Consider the following 17,078-nt stretch of genomic DNA (forward strand, 5'->3'; position numbering starts at 1 on the left):
ACCTAGAATTTAGTGCAAGTTGGTGCTATTTGCCTTTTGGTCGGTGCAGTAAGTGACTGTATTGTCATCGATAACATAACTTATTTAGCACAAAAGTTCATAACATACGAAATCATAAAAAACAAAGTCTTACTTATGAAATGTTCAGCCTTTAGGCTTTGTTTTTTTTTTTTTTGTTTGCTTGTTAATACACCAATATGCAGCGCAATAGTCCAGAATCTTCAAATTGGTTTTAGTCTTGACTAAGTGCGGTAGAATGACATTTGTCATAGGACACCTGTTCAAATGTGGCAGTGGTATTGACACATGCTCAGGATCTGTATGCGATATCTAGTGTATATATCTATGGAAATGCCTAAAAATAATAATTAAAATAAATAAATAAAAAAACATGCAAACGATACACTTTCACTACATTTTGGATAGATGTTGCATTGATAAACTAACGTACCTGATTGACTATAATCCTGACTGGATATTGCACATGCTACGACGTTACTATTGCGAGTGTGTACATTGCGACATGAATGCTAAAACGATATAATATGCAGCCCTAAAATACACTGTATTCGATAATATAATATTTCAAGGTTTTTACAATGCTAATGACTGTGCTTTTGTAGAAGAAATTTGAGAGGCAAAGGTGCTTATAAAGTTATGTATTATAAATGCAGCAAGTTTCAAAGTTTAAAATTAATTTTCTCTATTTGGTCTCTCATTACATATTCCTTTAGATATATAATAGAGGCAATGGTTCTTGAAACATTAAATGTGGTTGTATAACGTTTGCTTTTACAGCAAATCAAATGTCCCACATTCTTCAGCAAATTTTAAGATTTAGGATTGTATCCTGCAAAAACCTGAAAAAGACGACTCACAAAATCCAGAAAGGATTGATTGAATTTATATGTGTGTGTGTGCAGCCACCTGTTAATGTGGTGAAAAAGAAACTGAGGTAATCGACATCCTTCAGCGGGACATCCTGCGAGGCGCTGGAGCAGCCGCTAAGAGGAGACCTATGAGGAAGCACACATGCATTAGTGTGCAGCGGCCCGACACTGATCCGCTCTCCTGTTACACACTTCACACTGTACCTGTGTGTGCGCGCGCTCCAGCTCTGAATGCCAGACTAAAAATACTAGCCATCTGAGATCCCTCATTTCCTTTGAAATCAAGCTCCAGCCACAAAAACACTCACCTTCAGCAAATGAGGACACTCAGCGGATTGAGGAATCGCGGTGGTCATCCTTACAGTGTGATAGACAACATATAGTGTCGCTTTAAGACATTTGAAGAAATGCTTAAAATCCCTAAAGGGTTTTATTTGCTTTTGTAACTGGTTTATAAAACATATACTATATTAATGCAGGGTATATGAATATATTAATACAAGCATTAGTAATGGAGGAGGAAGGTGACAGATTCAAGGAAATAAGTGTTTTAACCTTAATGTCTGCCTTTAAGCTGCATGATTTAAGCATACATGTCCGTAAAGTCAAATATTTAGTCACTATAAACACAGAAACTGAACTGAGAAGTCATCAAAATAAAGGTTTGAGCACAGTAGAATGTACCTAAAGTACAAAATACAATAATTATAACCTTTTAAAAAATAGTTGTTAAAATGGGCCTATGATATTTTAGCCGGAGTCTGCAATTTAAGTAAACGTGTTTTTATTCAACAGCCATTAAAATCTTGTTATATTATGCAAGTTTCCTGATTTCAATTAATTGGGCATGCTTTTGACTACAGATTAATTTAACCATTAAAAAAAACTCATAAAAAAATAATAATAAAAGTAAAAGGTAAAAATTAGGAAAACTGAAACTCAAACATATTAAACAAAGGAAACAAATCAGAAAATATTAAATCTTGAGTATTTGGACAGAATTTGAAAACAAAATATCAATCAAAGCACTCTACAGAGGGCACATGAATCAAGAGGTCACTGGCAAGAGCTTCAGGTCAGTCCAGCAGTGGCTTCATTTTTCAATGCCTCCATACGCATTTTATTTCACCAAGAATTTGAGGTCTAGTAGACACAGTCAAAAGTTGCCATTACATAGCCACAGTGCTTTTCCAAGCAGGAAATCAGACAGAACCAGTGTGTGTGTGTGTGTTAAAGCTACTTGAGGACAATCTTGCTGTCTTATGATTCGCCCTTACAGATGTGGATCAGCCTCGAGGCCAATAAAATGCATGAATATCTGATCTTTTACTTGTTTTGATTTCAGTTCTTTTATGATTGTGGAATGAGCATGTGCTGGACTTCCTTAATACACACTGATTGGCTAATTTCCCATCAACCCATTAGTAAAAAGGGCCACACACACACACACACACACACACAACAAAGATTCACCATTCAGCATGCCATTGCCAACCACACACACACGCACGGCTAATCGGACAACACACAAAACTATCGCTAAAGTATTAGCCCTTTGTCCAACTTTATCACCACGTTCCGAACCTCATGGCCACTGTTTAAAACTCTTCAGGAGTTTAGTCTTGTTCTGCTGATGTGATCAAAGTGAATTTTTTGCGAAGGACAGAATGTTCGGTTCATGTTGTTCCGAGGATTGGCTCACTTAACAGCATGTCACGCAGCTCTGCCATGAACAGAAGCGGCCTTAAAAGATGCTTCTCTTATCATGGAGGAATCCTGTCACACGTCCAGACTTTCCAAAAAGTGCAGTCGGTGTGAATTCGCTTGCTGTAGCATTTGTTTTGGAATTTCGTTGAGACTTTGAGCGGAGAACTCGACAATCTCATCAAAAGAACAACACTGCCCTCTGTGGGCGGCACTCAGCCTAGCATCAGCAAACTGAAAGAGCCCGGAGGAAAGGCAGCGTATCCAAAACACATCCACAAGCGTCACACAGGGATTCAAAGTCACACACTCAAACATGGATCCCATTAGGATTTGAGGGAAATCCACAAATAAAAGAGTGGCTTTAGGCTAGTGAGAAAAAGAAGTGCAGTGGGGACACAGCGTGTCAGAGATACACACACAGATGTACTCAGACACCCGAGGCCCTCAGCATGTGGAGGAACTCGAAGGAATATTCTGTCAATCATCCAGAACTAGTCAACTAGTTAAAATTAAATTTAAATGTCGATGCTTATCAGTCTTAGTGTAAGACTTTTAACATTTTTATTCAATTTAGGAACGTCCCTGCTGAAAAATACAGCTTAAACCAGCCTTAACTGGTTCGGTAGTTTTAAATGGTCAACCAGACTGGTGTTTAAGAGGTTTTGGTCATTTCCAGCCTGGTCTTCCAGCCAGCTAAAGCCAGCTTGACCAGCCTAATTTAAATAAACCTTTTTTGAATAAGGAGCTGTGTTACTTTTAACAAATACAGTATAAACCAATATCATAATTTTCTTTTCGGCTTAGTCCCCTTTATTAATCTGGGGTTGCCACAGCGGAATGAACCGCCAACTTATCCAGCATATGTTTTACTAAGCGGATGCCTTTCCAGCTGCAACCCATCACTGGGAAACATCCATACACACTCACTGACACACATACACCATGGACAATTTAGCCTACCCAATTCACCTGTACCGCATGTCTTTGGACTTGTGGGAGAAACCAGGGCACCCAGAGGAAAGCCACATGAACAAGGGGAGAACATGCAAACTCCACACAAAAACGTCAACTGACCCAGCTGAGGCTCAAAACAGCGATCTTCTTGCTGTGAGGCGAACGTGCTACCCACTGCACCACTGTGCAGCCCATACACCAATATATAGTATGTATTAATTTTTCGAATTAGCTTAAATATTATTTTGTAGATTTAATGTTTATTGTAGGTTTAACTTATTTTAGAAATGAATTTTAATAACATTTTAGAAAGATGTTTAAATGATCTGTTTGATATAGTACTCTGACATTTAGATCAAAATGTCAATGTAAATTGAACTATGCAGGTTATTAAAGAAAAGTTTTGACTTTTTTAGTTTTTATTCTATTAACAAAATAATTTTAATAGCTTCAGTAAACAAACTAAAGAACATTTGAATAATCTAAACAACCTTCTTGCCCCTTTTACCTTGCAATGGAAATTAATATTCAGGAGATTAAAATTGACACAATTTACCCTCAAGTAGTACCCAACAGAAAAACAGAAAAGAAGATATTTTGAAGAATGTTGGAAATGAGTAGCCATTGGCTTTCAAAAACATTGTAAATATTAACAGTGGATACCAGTTTAACATTCTTCAAAACATCCTTTGTTTTTTCAGAACAAAAAACAAACAGGTTTGGATCAAGTGGAGGCTGAATGAATAATGACAAAATCAGTCATCTCTGGTGTAAACTATCCCTTTAAAGGTTCTTTGTGGAATTATCAATGCCAATAAAGCCACTTATGCCAATAAAGATTATTTATTTTTAAAAGTGTATGTTATTTTTAACTAATTTTGCTTAAAGTCAATTCAATCAATTTCTTATGTTGTTAAAATGTCACGTCTTTTTCTTAAGACTAAAACAATGTCCTCTCACTTAAAAAAATCTCTTTCCAACTCTAAGCGTACTTCGCAACAGCTTCTTGACAAAATGTTTAAACTGCTAAACTATTTGTTATTCTGCCTACTGTCTCTAAATACAGAGAACACACTACAGCATGACCTCTGCCTCACTGTGCAGTGACTCGTGGCTCTGTTCCGCCTCATTACGGCCAATCGTGGGTAATGACTAACGGTCACGGCCAATCAAAGTTAAGTGGGAGAACTGGCCATCCTCTGATCGCACCGCACTGCTCTCGGCTGTCCCCGATTGGCTAAATTGCTTGATTCTATTAGCAGGGAAAACTCAGAGGCTGCTGTCTCCTGTCGGCAGTCACATTTTAAACATATCAGTCAGATGCAGACTGATACTGTCCTACTCATAACTGAGCTGCACATGCACGGCCATACACACACACTAATGCACTTATTTGTCCTCATTTAAGCAAGTATTATGTCTGGTAACTTGCCTGAGAAGTATTCTAAAATTAGAGTGTGTAAGATGAGTATATGTTTATGTAATCTGTAAAATTACGTGATGTAAACTTGAAACTAAACCAAGTTATATGCTCATTTAAAAAGCATCATAGGAATACACTAGGTACAAAGATATTTAAAATGATGGAAATATTCTTACCTTTAGACTAACTATGAAGAAGTATGGGATGTAATTTCTGAGTTTAAAAAGCAACCAAAGGGTGCACCGAGGCAAGTACAGAGAAATAATAATCACTAAGGTTGGACATCATAATTATTTTAGATATTGAATTATTAATTTTCCCAAGTTACAGAATTAAACGAACAAAAACAAATTTTCAATCTGATTCAATTAAATCTCGAAAACAAAAGTTTGCTTTTTCAATAAAACTGAACAAAATACATTAATTAATAACACAAAAAAAATGAAACACAACAACAAAAGAAAAACAACAAAATGAAATGAAACCAGACAAAAATAAAACAAAACAAACTAAACAAAACACGCCAAATTAGACAAAAAATAAATAAAATAAAAACTAAACAAAGAAAGACAAAATTAGACAAAAAAACACAACAAAACAAAAAATATATAAAAAATAAAATAAAACAAAAAATAAAATAAAAACAAATAAAATCAAACAAAACAAAAATATAACATAACACAAAGAAAGACAAAATTAGACAAAAAACACCAAGCAAAACACATTTAACAGAAAACATAAGATTGAGATCCTATTAGTTTCCGATGTTGCTTAGTCAGATTTAGAAGATACAATACAGAAGACAATTCTCTTCTCCCTGCCACTTTAAACTCTATCCAGCAGTCCTGGGAAAGCAGATTTCAGACTGCATTAGTGCTGCTGAAGTGTCATAACCCTCATACCTCAGGTGTACGGTGCGTATGAGTGTGGTGGCCAGACTCGCAGAAACTCTCCCAGTGTTGCAGACCTCACTGAGACACGCTAGCAGCTCGGCTGGAAACTCTGGCAGGAAATGCAGAATCTGAACCAGTCTCTTCTGGGACTCCACAGGCAGCACCACCACACAGCCCTCCTGCGGATCTGCAATTTATGAACATATTTTATGCACATAAATAAAAAGATACCATATTATGTTGAATAAAAGTAACTTTTTTAAATGGACATCATATTTTAAACTTTAGTTGATGTAATGTAGATGTGTGAACATAAACAACATCTCTGTATGTAATATGCTCAAAGTTTAATGCAAAGGGACACAATGGCTTTTATAGAGTTAGCTTAGCAAAGCCTACAGCGAACAAAGTTTGAGGCCTAGCAAAAAAAATAAAAAATACATCTGAGTAAGTGAGACCACAAATGCTTCAAATTATGCACATTCACTATCAGCATACACCCCACACAGCAATGGGGCATGGCCAGAGATGCTGTAACGTTACAGCAGAGAGAGCTAAAATGCTGTCCAAATGCTGCTATTTCCACAGAGCTTGTTTGGTTTCTGTATTTGGGCTTAAAGGACATGGCACAAAGAGAGGAGTGCTTACCTTTTATAATGTTCTGGAGAATTCTAAAAATTATATAGCTAGCATTTGACAAAGGACAGCTTGCAGAATCTCTCTCAGTTCAGTGCTGGATTCAGCTAAAAACTCCTCAAAGAAGGAGCAGCTCCAACCATAATATCAGAAGCTGTGCATTGTGAGTCACAACCTGTGAGAATTTGTATTTGGCAAAACTGATCTATTACATGCATAGTATCTAGCATTACTGATATGTTGTAGCAAGGACATAAGGATGTTAACAAGGGGAAATGCTGTTTGGCACCACTAACAATTCATAAGTCATATTTAAACACTCGCAATCTTCACCAGCGCTACAGTGTTTCTCTATGCGGCTGCTTTCCGTGCATTCTACATATCATATAACAAACTCACAAATAGGGACGCAACGATTAACTGGCTTCACTATTAACCGCACTTTAATTCGTCACGGTTAATTAATCGTAAAGGCTTCTCAACAATGCGTTTCTGCACAGAACAAAACTGCAGCAACTAAAGTTATGCCAATTGTGCACTACACCGAGACTATGCACATTGGATTAACAATGACTGAGGCTATTAACTAAGGCAAGCTTGTGCAAGTTGATTATTTCCGATGTATGTGGACGCGCACCGACGCAGCGCGCTCCACTTTTTAAGCGCAGTAGTTGAGAAAGGGTTTTTGTGACCGCAGGAACTGCAATGGCTGAAGTTTGAGGAAGAAGCAATGAAAAGTACAAAGGTTGGAGCTGATCATGCGGTGAATGTTGATCTGCCAGCCTAGATAAATCCAGTGATTTCAGAGAGAATGCTGAAATACTCGGGAGTGGATCAGCTGTATTTGTACCCTGTTTTACATTATTTCTGAATGAAACATTAAAACTCTCTAATCTGTATTTTTTCCTCAACAATGCAACTGAAAGAGGCAGAAAGGTGGCTCAGTGGTTAGCACTGTCGCTTCACAGCAAGAAGGGTCGCTGGTTCAAGCCCTGACTAGGCCAGTTGTGGAGTTTTTGTGTAGAGTTTGCATTTTCTCCCCATATTCATGTCTGTTCTCTGGGTGCTCCGGTTTCACTCACAGTCCAAAGACATGCAGGACAGGTGAATTGAATAAGCTAAATTGTCCGTAGTGTGTGTGTGTGTGTGTGTGTGTGTGTATGTGTGTGTGTGTGTGTGTGTGTGAGAGAATGTATGGGTGTTTCCCAGTACTGGGCTGCAGCTGGAAAGGCATCCACTGAGTAAACATATGCTGGATAAGTTGGCAGTTCATTCCGCTGTGGTAACCTCTGATAAATAAAAGGACTAAGCCAAAGGAAACTGAATGAAAATGAATGTAACTGTATATGGAAACGTGCAGTATGAAAATATGGTACACATAATTTATATCCCACAAATAAACACTCAAAAAAATGTTAATGAAAAGGCTGCCTCAGACTGTGCACCAACTTTTCATATATATATAAATATACATAAAAATGATAATTATTTATATTATTATATTATTTATAAACACATAATAATTTTAAAAATAGCTTTTGTTCTAAAAATAACTCTTAGGCAACAGAAAACCGACATCAAAGCTCTATTCTGATTGTGAAACTTGATCAGAAAACAGCTTCGCCTGTTGACAGATTTCTGCAACTGCTATCTCTCAACAGCGAGCAGGGAATTTGTGTGTGCGAGACAGAAAAAGTAAGAAAGAACGGGTTTTGTCCTGTCAGTGATCGCAGATAGACAGACATTATTAGCTGCTGACGCACGCTGCTGATGTCATGAGCGGCGAGCCATACAAAGAGAGAACTGTGCTCTCGAAACACAAAACTACAGAGAGCTTATATCACACACAGAACCGGAGACGCCAGCGCTTACACAAGCTTCTCTCTCAAACACACACGCACACATACGCCACAGTGCTAAACAGCTGTTTGTGTCTATTAGCATATGCGATTACCATAAAGACTGCAGGCATTTTTCTGGAGACTCTGCAGAAGGTCTTTGTTGCCCCTCGCGGCCGCGGGCTGAACCGTCTCCAGCAGCTGAGCGGAGAGCTGAGGATTCCTGCTGCCCAGCTGAACCAACTGAACCGGCAGAGATGCCAACCAGCGGGCCAAAATCCTGCTCCTGAAATACAAACAAACTTTTCACTCTTCTAGCTGTTACAAGAAACTAGACACTATTACAAACTTTAAAATTAGCCAATATAGAAGCACACAGTTATTTGTACTAATTTTAGACCAATACATTTTCTATCATGATTTTTAAAAAACCTAAAAAAAAAAAACCTAAAATGTAATGTGCAAGGATACACCTTACTTTGAATGCATAAAAAATTAAACAATAATTATAATAATAATAATAATTAAAAAAGCAACTGTTAATTTCATATGGACACCAAAACTTGATGTCTCATCTTAAAACCATTTTTTTAATTCTGAAAAAGTTATTTGTGTTCAGCAAATACAAAAAAGCATAGTATAATAACAAAATAATAATAATTTAAATCTGAAATAATGCTACAATTTAAATCAAATTATTATTATTATTATTATTATTATTATACATTCAATAAAAAAGTATTACTAATTATTTATTTTAATGTTTGATTGTGTGGCAAAAAAAATTATTTGAACTATACATTGCTCAGTGGCAATTTTGAATTAATTGATGCATTTATGAATATAAGTATTATTAATATAAAATTTGTATTTAAAAAAATCTTACTGATCTTAAACATTGGAACAGCAGTGTTTGTATAGAACTTTAAAAGACCACCAGAAAACATTAATTTTGGGAAAAAAAAAGAAAAGATCAGGTTCAAACACAAACAAATAGCACCAACCTGGCGATATGAGGGTGGTTTTGATGCTCTTGAATGTAGAGCTGACTAAAAAAGCGCAGCAGCAGAGAGCGAACATTCACACTCAGATTCCTCTGCTGGTACTGCACATACACAGCCTGCAGGAGCTCATCCGTCACCACTGCAAACACACACAAACAAATATTTTTAATTCAGCAGAACTGTCTTAGAAAACAAAACCAAAGAAAAAGCTCTCACCACGGCTGCGCTGAGTGACAATCATCCTCCACACCACCTCCAGTAAGGCTGCCAGGTGCTTTGAGCTCAGTTTGCTCCCATTGGACAATGTTTCTCTAATAAAGACCCTGATTGGTCCAAGCCAGTCAGCATCTTCAGCTGCTACATGATCCTGGCCCCTAAGACTGAGTGTGACCATAACTTGACACAATGTGACGTTTACAGCCAATGGCTCCACAGTGCTCCCTGCAACCACTCCTGCTGCAACTGGCTGCTTGATCCTGACCACACACAGAAGATTTACACATTTATACAGTAGTGCTTTTCAACCACTAGAGGGCCTCAGTACACACATTTTTATTTAAATATATATATTTTTTAAAACAAACAAATTGATAAGCAAAAACTAAAAGCTATGCATGTGCACCCTCATTTACTAAAACATACACTTAAAATGGTATTTTGCATTAAAAGGACAGGTGGTGAACAATCATTCTACTTTCATTTGTTTTCTATATAAGAAAACAGAACAGACAATTTAATCAGAAACAAATATGAATTAATTCAGTAGTCAAATAAGTCTGATTAGGTCCAATAAGACAGTACTGAAGAACCACTGCCTCATAGCTTTTACGCAAAAGAGTTGCATTCAAAGTTTGCATATTTTCTTGAGTGAAATTTTTTCATTTAAATTTGAATATGACATAATAAGATATGATATAAATATTTTTATAGAGATTTGGATATTATAGATACGGATTAGTATGGAGCCCTGGAAGAGATGTGATTGGGAAAAAAACTAGGAGGAAAAAAAAAAGGTTTCGCGTTCTCGTTAAGTTTTGAATTCCCTTGCAATACTTGGGCATTCCCTTAGAAAGATGTTTTGCATTTCTTTGCAAAGAAGTTTTGCGTTACTTTGCAAAACTGTTCTGTTCCAAAAACACTTCCTAGCAGGCTAAGCTTATTAACAATATGATATTCAATCACAACAACATTTTGGTTGATAATGATAAGTTCTGGAATTTTTGACTCTATATTGATCTAAGAGTCAATCACACAGCAGAAATGTACAACAATAGGAATCTAAGAGTGTGTTGATATTAGAGATGTACCAAATATACAGCCACTGAAAATAGATTATGCTATTTAATGAACCCTCATTTTTGTGGCTTCAGTCATTGTTGAGATACTCTTAAATCTAGACGCATTAACTACTGAATATTGATATATAAATTATTATTGTTCAATATGAAAAAGATGTTATTGAAATCGCATTTTTGCCAAATTGCCCAGCCCTAACTTCCTGTTCACTATAAAAAATATAGGTAATTTCTATGTACAGCCAAGCCTGAATCCAGAGAATGAATGCAATTCCTTTGATTAAATAATTAATGAGAATATTGTGCATAATATAACTTGCAGTGGTTGAGAGCTGCAAACTTCACTATGGCGAGTTCCAGAGTAAATAAAAACATTAGGAAATTAATGCTTAAGGAAAGTGATGGCTTTTTTTTTTAAATTATATTATATTTAAAATATATTTTCTTCTGTGTTCAACAGAAGAAAGTCAAAAGGATTTGAAACAATATGAAGATGAGTAAAGGACACAATGTTCATTTTTGGGTGAACTATCCCTTAAGAACGTGATCAACAGCACTCAAGTTAGCGAGAAATGGTCATTTTTAAAATGTATGTATCAGTTTGTTTCCCAGAGATGAGTTGCGGCTGGAAGAACATCCGCTGCGTAAAAATGTGCTGGATAAGTTGGCGGGTCATTCCGCTGAGGCAACCCTGGATTAAAAAAGGGACTAAGTCAAAAAGTAAATTAATTAATGTATCAGTTTGTATTTTTGACAACCCTAATGCTAATACTGAATGACTGTAATAATGCAAGGCATGGCTATTCAATTAGTTTGTCATGGGGGCCGGTTCATGAAAAGCATCCCAAACAAAGGGGCCAGAGAGATATGACTTGCTATATGAGTGATGGCACAACTACATATAAGAGCCCATATGCTGTATTTGTGCTCATAAATACACCCACGTTGTCTTTTTTCTATATTAAAATGTTAATATATTGTGTGTTAAAACAACTGCATTGTCCAATTGACTTTTTTTTTTTTTTTTACAAACATTCAAATGTTGTATTTCGCACAACAAAAGCAGTGCATTGCTGAAGTAGGCTTTTTCTACATTCAGACACATTCATAGGTTAAGATGCAAAGATGCAAGCGCGTTGCTCCGCTTGTGTGCGCATATTGTCATTCTTACATTAGAAATAACAATCTTGCAAGCGGGAAAGACAAGATATGGGTACAGCCACTGCTATAGTTAATCCAGTGTGTGCGTAGTAGCCTCGGTGTACATACTTGGAACTTTAAACTAGCGCACAGTTGGCAACTTCTCATAACTTTTCCATGCAACATAAATGCAGCTTAGAGAAGCCATTACGATTAACTAACTGTGATGAATTAAAGCGCAGTTAATAGTGAAATCAGCTAATCGTTGCATCCATATTAATGATTACAGTGCATTGTACAAAAGGCATTTTCTACAAATCATATCCAAATGTTTTCGGCTGTCTGCACAACTCGTTTATGGTGGCTCACGATCTGCGCAGCCTCTGCAGCCCGTGCTGTATTGAACAGACGCACGCCACTTTATAACTATAGCTGCTTTTTTTCGACTGAACTGAATTTATTTTTGATGTCTTGGTCACACTATTTGGAGGGCCAGAACAAACTGCCTCGAGGGACGGGTTCGGCCTGCAGGCCGCCAATTGGAAAGCCCTGATGTAAGGTCTCGCATTTTTCTAAAGGCAACATTTTGGCATGCAAGCTGCACTACAAAACTAAAACCTTTGATGAAAACACAAAATCTGACTTGTATGTGTACTTAAAATTTTTAAAAATGAGGCCTCTGGACTTTTTGATCACCTCTTTCCATCAGCTTTCTTCTTGTGTCTTGCCACCTCCAGCAGGCCGTAAGGGAAGTTCTTCATGAAGTGCTGTTTAAAATCTGTCAGGTATGAGTTTCTGAACCAGGCATCCTGCATGGAACATTGAAAACTGGGTTTATGAAAGCGATCCTGGCTCTACAACATGAGCAACGCTTCCTCTGAATCTGCATTGTAAGTGAATGTACCAGCACATCCTGTTGGTCTCTCTGTGGGGTCATTCTTCTCAGTAACTGCAGTATGGAGAGGATCTGGAACATAAGAGCCATGGACTCTGCGGACAGCAAGTGGCCGCTGTCGGTCTGCACACGACCTCCACCTGCTGCCTCCACCCAGATCTCCAGCAAGAGCGGCACCAGGGTTGCTGCAAAGCCCTGAACAGTCTCAGCCGAGCAGAGTTCCTTATCCATTCCAGCCCCTGACTTTGAGTCCGGCCTACAGAAAAGGAGGTATAACAAAAAGCTGTAGACAACAAACATTGCCATTCTATGTCTTTAGCCCTGCTAAGATAAAAGAAAAGGGACGGTTTACTTAAAAAGGAAATCATTCACACAACTTTCACTGGTCCAAAAATTTTACGAATTTCTTACTTCAGTTGAACACTAAAAAAGATATTTTTGAAAAATGCTGGTAGCTCGGGACTTAAGAGTTTCTCTCCAAGTAGATATTTAGAAGATGCTAAATACTGAGGTAAATGTTTCAAATGTGTTTATCAGATTTCTTTAGCAGCGTAAACACTCCCTCAAATAGACACAAAACCACCTACTCTCTGCCCAGTGAAAATTATTATGGCAAATACTGTGAAAATGACCACCAGAATGTATTCATGCAACAAAACACAAATTTTGTGATAAAATGTATAGATGTAATCCATATCCTTCTCATTTATCTGCTTTCTTACTCTCTTAAACCAAGTAACAAGGGTTCACTCATTTCAAAGAATTTGCTCTTCCCATGAAAGTGATGTAGAGAATTACATTTTAGTGGCTGTCTCCTGTAAATCATGAAACTATATCAACATTAGCCATTTGCTAGGAAGAAATATTATTATTTAAATTTAAACATGATGCATTCTAGTTCAAAAAGAAAACTTACAACACTCATTATTGGGCTTTCTACATTTAAAATGAAAGAAAGAAAAAATTAAGACAATTTTTCCCTGGTAATCTTAAGTACACCAAGGGTCCGTTATTCGTCCGTGGATTACTCGGTTAGCTTGATTTGGTTATTGGGGATATGACACAATCAAGCATAGTTTCGTTCTTCAAAACTGATACCCCTGCTCTACATTGAAGACAACAGATAATAATAAAGAAAATTACATTTTGTCAGTAATTCTTTTTCCCCCAATTACACATACCTTAGGCGATAAGCAGAGTGTGAGGTGGGCCCGGCTCCAGAATTTTCAAACAACTGAATCTTGCCTTGTCCATTCACATGCTCCTCCCAAGTCACATCTACAGGTGTCACCAAGCCTTTCTCTACAGCCCACATACCGAGACCAATCCTGCTGCTCACCCCTTCTTCCAAAGGTCTCTCCTCAACAACTGCCTGCAGAAAATTGCTCAACCTGAAAATACACACTTATTAAGCAAAACAGAAATAAAGTGAAGATAAAGACTGAATTTCATTGCGTTTTTTGCGTGCAACACCTGAGCAGCACAGTGAGTCTCCACTGCTGTGCCGTCACAGAGCGATTTGTGGTGACTGTCAGAGCGTAACTGCCTTTCCCGGATTTATCCTGACCCGTTCCAGACTTCCTCCGTTGAGAGATGAGCTCTAGGAAATTGCCCAGCAGAACAGTGTGTCTCTGAGACAGAAGCCCAGGATAGTGTTCCAGCAGCACATCCAGGACCCGGAGAGCTTCCTCCTGGATGGCTTCTGAGATGTGGGTCATGGCACAGGTGAGGTGGGCGCTGAGCAGGGGAAAGAAGGGTGCAACGCGCTCTGATGGGATGCACTGGGCAACAAAGCGCAGCAGACGCACCGCAGCTGCTCTTACGGAGCCATCTTTGTCTGTGAAGAGAGCCGCTACTTCAGAGAGCACCACTGATGCGTGAAGCTCAACCATAGTAGGGTTAGCAGACAGCAACTCCCGCAAACCCACCAGAGCTCCTTGCTTCACATTACTGTTGAAGTGGTGGAGCTGGGATAACAGATCCTAAGAGAGAGAAAGACATCAGTGATGCACTTGCAAACACACATCTAGATTATTATAAATGAATCAATGTAAATAAACTGATCATTATTTTTTACTACTGTTTTTATCCTAAAATGTTGACTGTCAAATGTGATATCAAATTTTATTAATATATATGAATAATATGATACTATATACACTATAGATTAAATAATGACACAATGAATAATATGATTATTTTATTTATATACTAATATTCACTGTGTTTACCATGTTTTCTTTATTATTTTATTATAATGCATGTTCTTTTTTTATGTAAACTTTATAAATGCTTTGGCAGTACATATGTAAAATTTGGCATGCCAATAAAGCAATTACTGAATTGAATTGAGAGAGAGAGAGTAAAAGAATTTTTTTTTGCCGTCTTAACAAAAAAAATACTTACATCAAACAATTTTTTACAATTAAAGAAAAAAATCATAATATAGGTGCAAAACAAAGCATATTTTCTATTATATTTTATGTAACTTCATTAAACTATACTAATGCTTTTAATGTGACAACATTTTAAAAAGGAAAGTGATGAAAATTTTGAAAAGGAAAGCCCTTTACAATTGTGAATTGTAAAATTAAAATCTGGTATTATTATTATTATTATTCCCTAGTAAAACAAAATGGCCTCTATATCCTTCTATTTTCTGGTGAGTGTAATGTTAAATATATTTTTTCCTCTTTTGGAAAGTCATATAAACTGTTACTGATTTTCATTTTAGCTAATGTAAGGAAAACCACAGCACCCAGAGGGATAGAGGTAAAGTAGGTTTTATATTCGTATATTAAGGCATTCTCCTCAATAATAAAATTTCAGAAAAGTATTCTTTTCAAATTCTAAAAAGCGAAATCATATTTGCAGCCAAATCAAAATCATCAAATGTATCATAGTTCACAGTCAATTAGATAGTGCTTATGTTGTTTTGAAGTCATACATGCTAATTTCAGATTGAATATTCAAATTAGTGTGGTAAACATTATAGAGATGGCTAAATGAATGAACGTGCAAATATAAAACCAACTTCACCTCTATCCCAGAGGGGAGAACACGCAAACTCCACACAGATATGCAAATTGACCCAGCCGGGAATTGAAGCAGCGAACTTCTTGCTGTGAGGTGTCAGTGCTAATGCTAACCACTAAGCCACAATGTCACCCCACTACTGATGTATTGTTACATAACTATAAAAGACTACAAAGAGATGAGGGTCAGTGGAAAGGGTGGCTTTTTGTGTTTCATGTACCTTGATGTCCAGATGCCTGTGTGTGGTCGGCCCTGATTCCCCATGCTTCAGCTGTTCTGGTAGATGGATGGACTTTGATCTGAAGTTGACATTGGTTGCATTGTCTGCCTTTGGCTTCTTTTTGCCAACCTTTAGCTTTGTTTTCTGAAAATCATCTTGCCTTTTTCGCTTTTTACTCATTCTTCAGTTGTTCAGGGAAAGCAGTGCTGTAGGACAAAATAAATATCAGTATTGAGAAATTAAAGCATAACACAGTCTTGATAAAACTTTTGGTAATAAGATTCCTTTTCACAAGACTTAACGCAAAATAAAAGCAGCATAAAAACATTTAATAAAACCAAAAACACGCGACGAGTAATATTAATGGATTTGCTACAGCTAACGTTATTTTCGAAAATTTCACATTACAATAGCATGTAGTTATACAATTACAAACTTGAGTGTCACAATAAACTTAAAAAAATTAATACGGAGAATATACTATCAGTTACATGTGTTATCCGTTACTAAAATAATGCATAAGCACTGCACATTATACGTACATGACACGTTTTTACACCATTATGCATAATCGTGACCAACACAATGAGCAACAATGTTTTATCGGCGATATGCACCACTGCACAAAGTCATTTAGTCAGTTTAAATACAAATAACAACCATAAAACAGCGATCAAACAAGTTTATTTCACTCACCACACAGAACCACTCGCGCTGCTGTTGAACCAGGGGTCCTTCAACCTCTGCTGAGACAATAGAGCGGCTAAGCAGATGCCTGAGTAAATATCTCACATAATTATCTTTCTTATCACTTAATAAGTACATATATTGAATCACTTCGAATAGCTATTTTATTTTAATATAGATGTATATAATGAAATGTACAATAATAAATCAAAATTGAACGGCAGTCTTTTTAGTCGGGAGTTGCACATATAATTCATGTCTAAATAAAGGTTAGAAGTCCTGTCTGTCTTGTCCTCTTTGTTTACTATAACGTATGTCTCAAAAGTGGAAAAATAATATTCATAAACTCGTTAACTTATGTAATGCCAGTGAAAGTAATGACTAAATCCCATTTATGATACCAGCATATTAAAATTGACTAGAATTGTTGTGCGACCACGTACATATTTATGACTTTTAT

At 36.8% G+C, this 17,078-nt stretch overlaps 2 protein-coding genes across 3 annotated transcripts in view; one reads left to right on the forward strand and one right to left on the reverse strand.

Annotated features, from left to right (window-relative positions):
• The window catches only part of tex10 (testis expressed 10), a 33,138-nt gene extending 16,451 nt beyond the window's left edge, over window positions 1-16,687 (reverse strand). The window contains 11 exon segments of one of the 2 annotated variants that reach the window (NM_212705.1): window positions 928-1,016; window positions 5,877-6,054; window positions 8,458-8,627; window positions 9,346-9,484; window positions 9,562-9,821; window positions 12,477-12,589; window positions 12,685-12,931; window positions 13,857-14,066; window positions 14,149-14,657; window positions 15,932-16,137; window positions 16,628-16,687. In NM_212705.1, the coding sequence (NP_997870.1) occupies window positions 928-1,016; window positions 5,877-6,054; window positions 8,458-8,627; window positions 9,346-9,484; window positions 9,562-9,821; window positions 12,477-12,589; window positions 12,685-12,931; window positions 13,857-14,066; window positions 14,149-14,657; window positions 15,932-16,111 (2,095 nt within the window). In that variant the 5' untranslated portion in view covers window positions 16,112-16,137; window positions 16,628-16,687. 2 annotated transcript variants of the gene reach the window in all.
• The window catches only part of si:ch211-197h24.9, a 188,113-nt gene that overhangs the window by 110,490 nt on the left and 60,545 nt on the right, over window positions 1-17,078 (forward strand). The gene's annotated exons all lie outside the window — the stretch shown is intronic.

This window comes from Danio rerio, chromosome 16 (genome assembly GCF_052040795.2).
Source record: "Danio rerio strain M-AB ecotype USA chromosome 16, GRCz13ab, whole genome shotgun sequence".
NCBI lineage: Eukaryota > Metazoa > Chordata > Actinopteri > Cypriniformes > Danionidae > Danio > Danio rerio.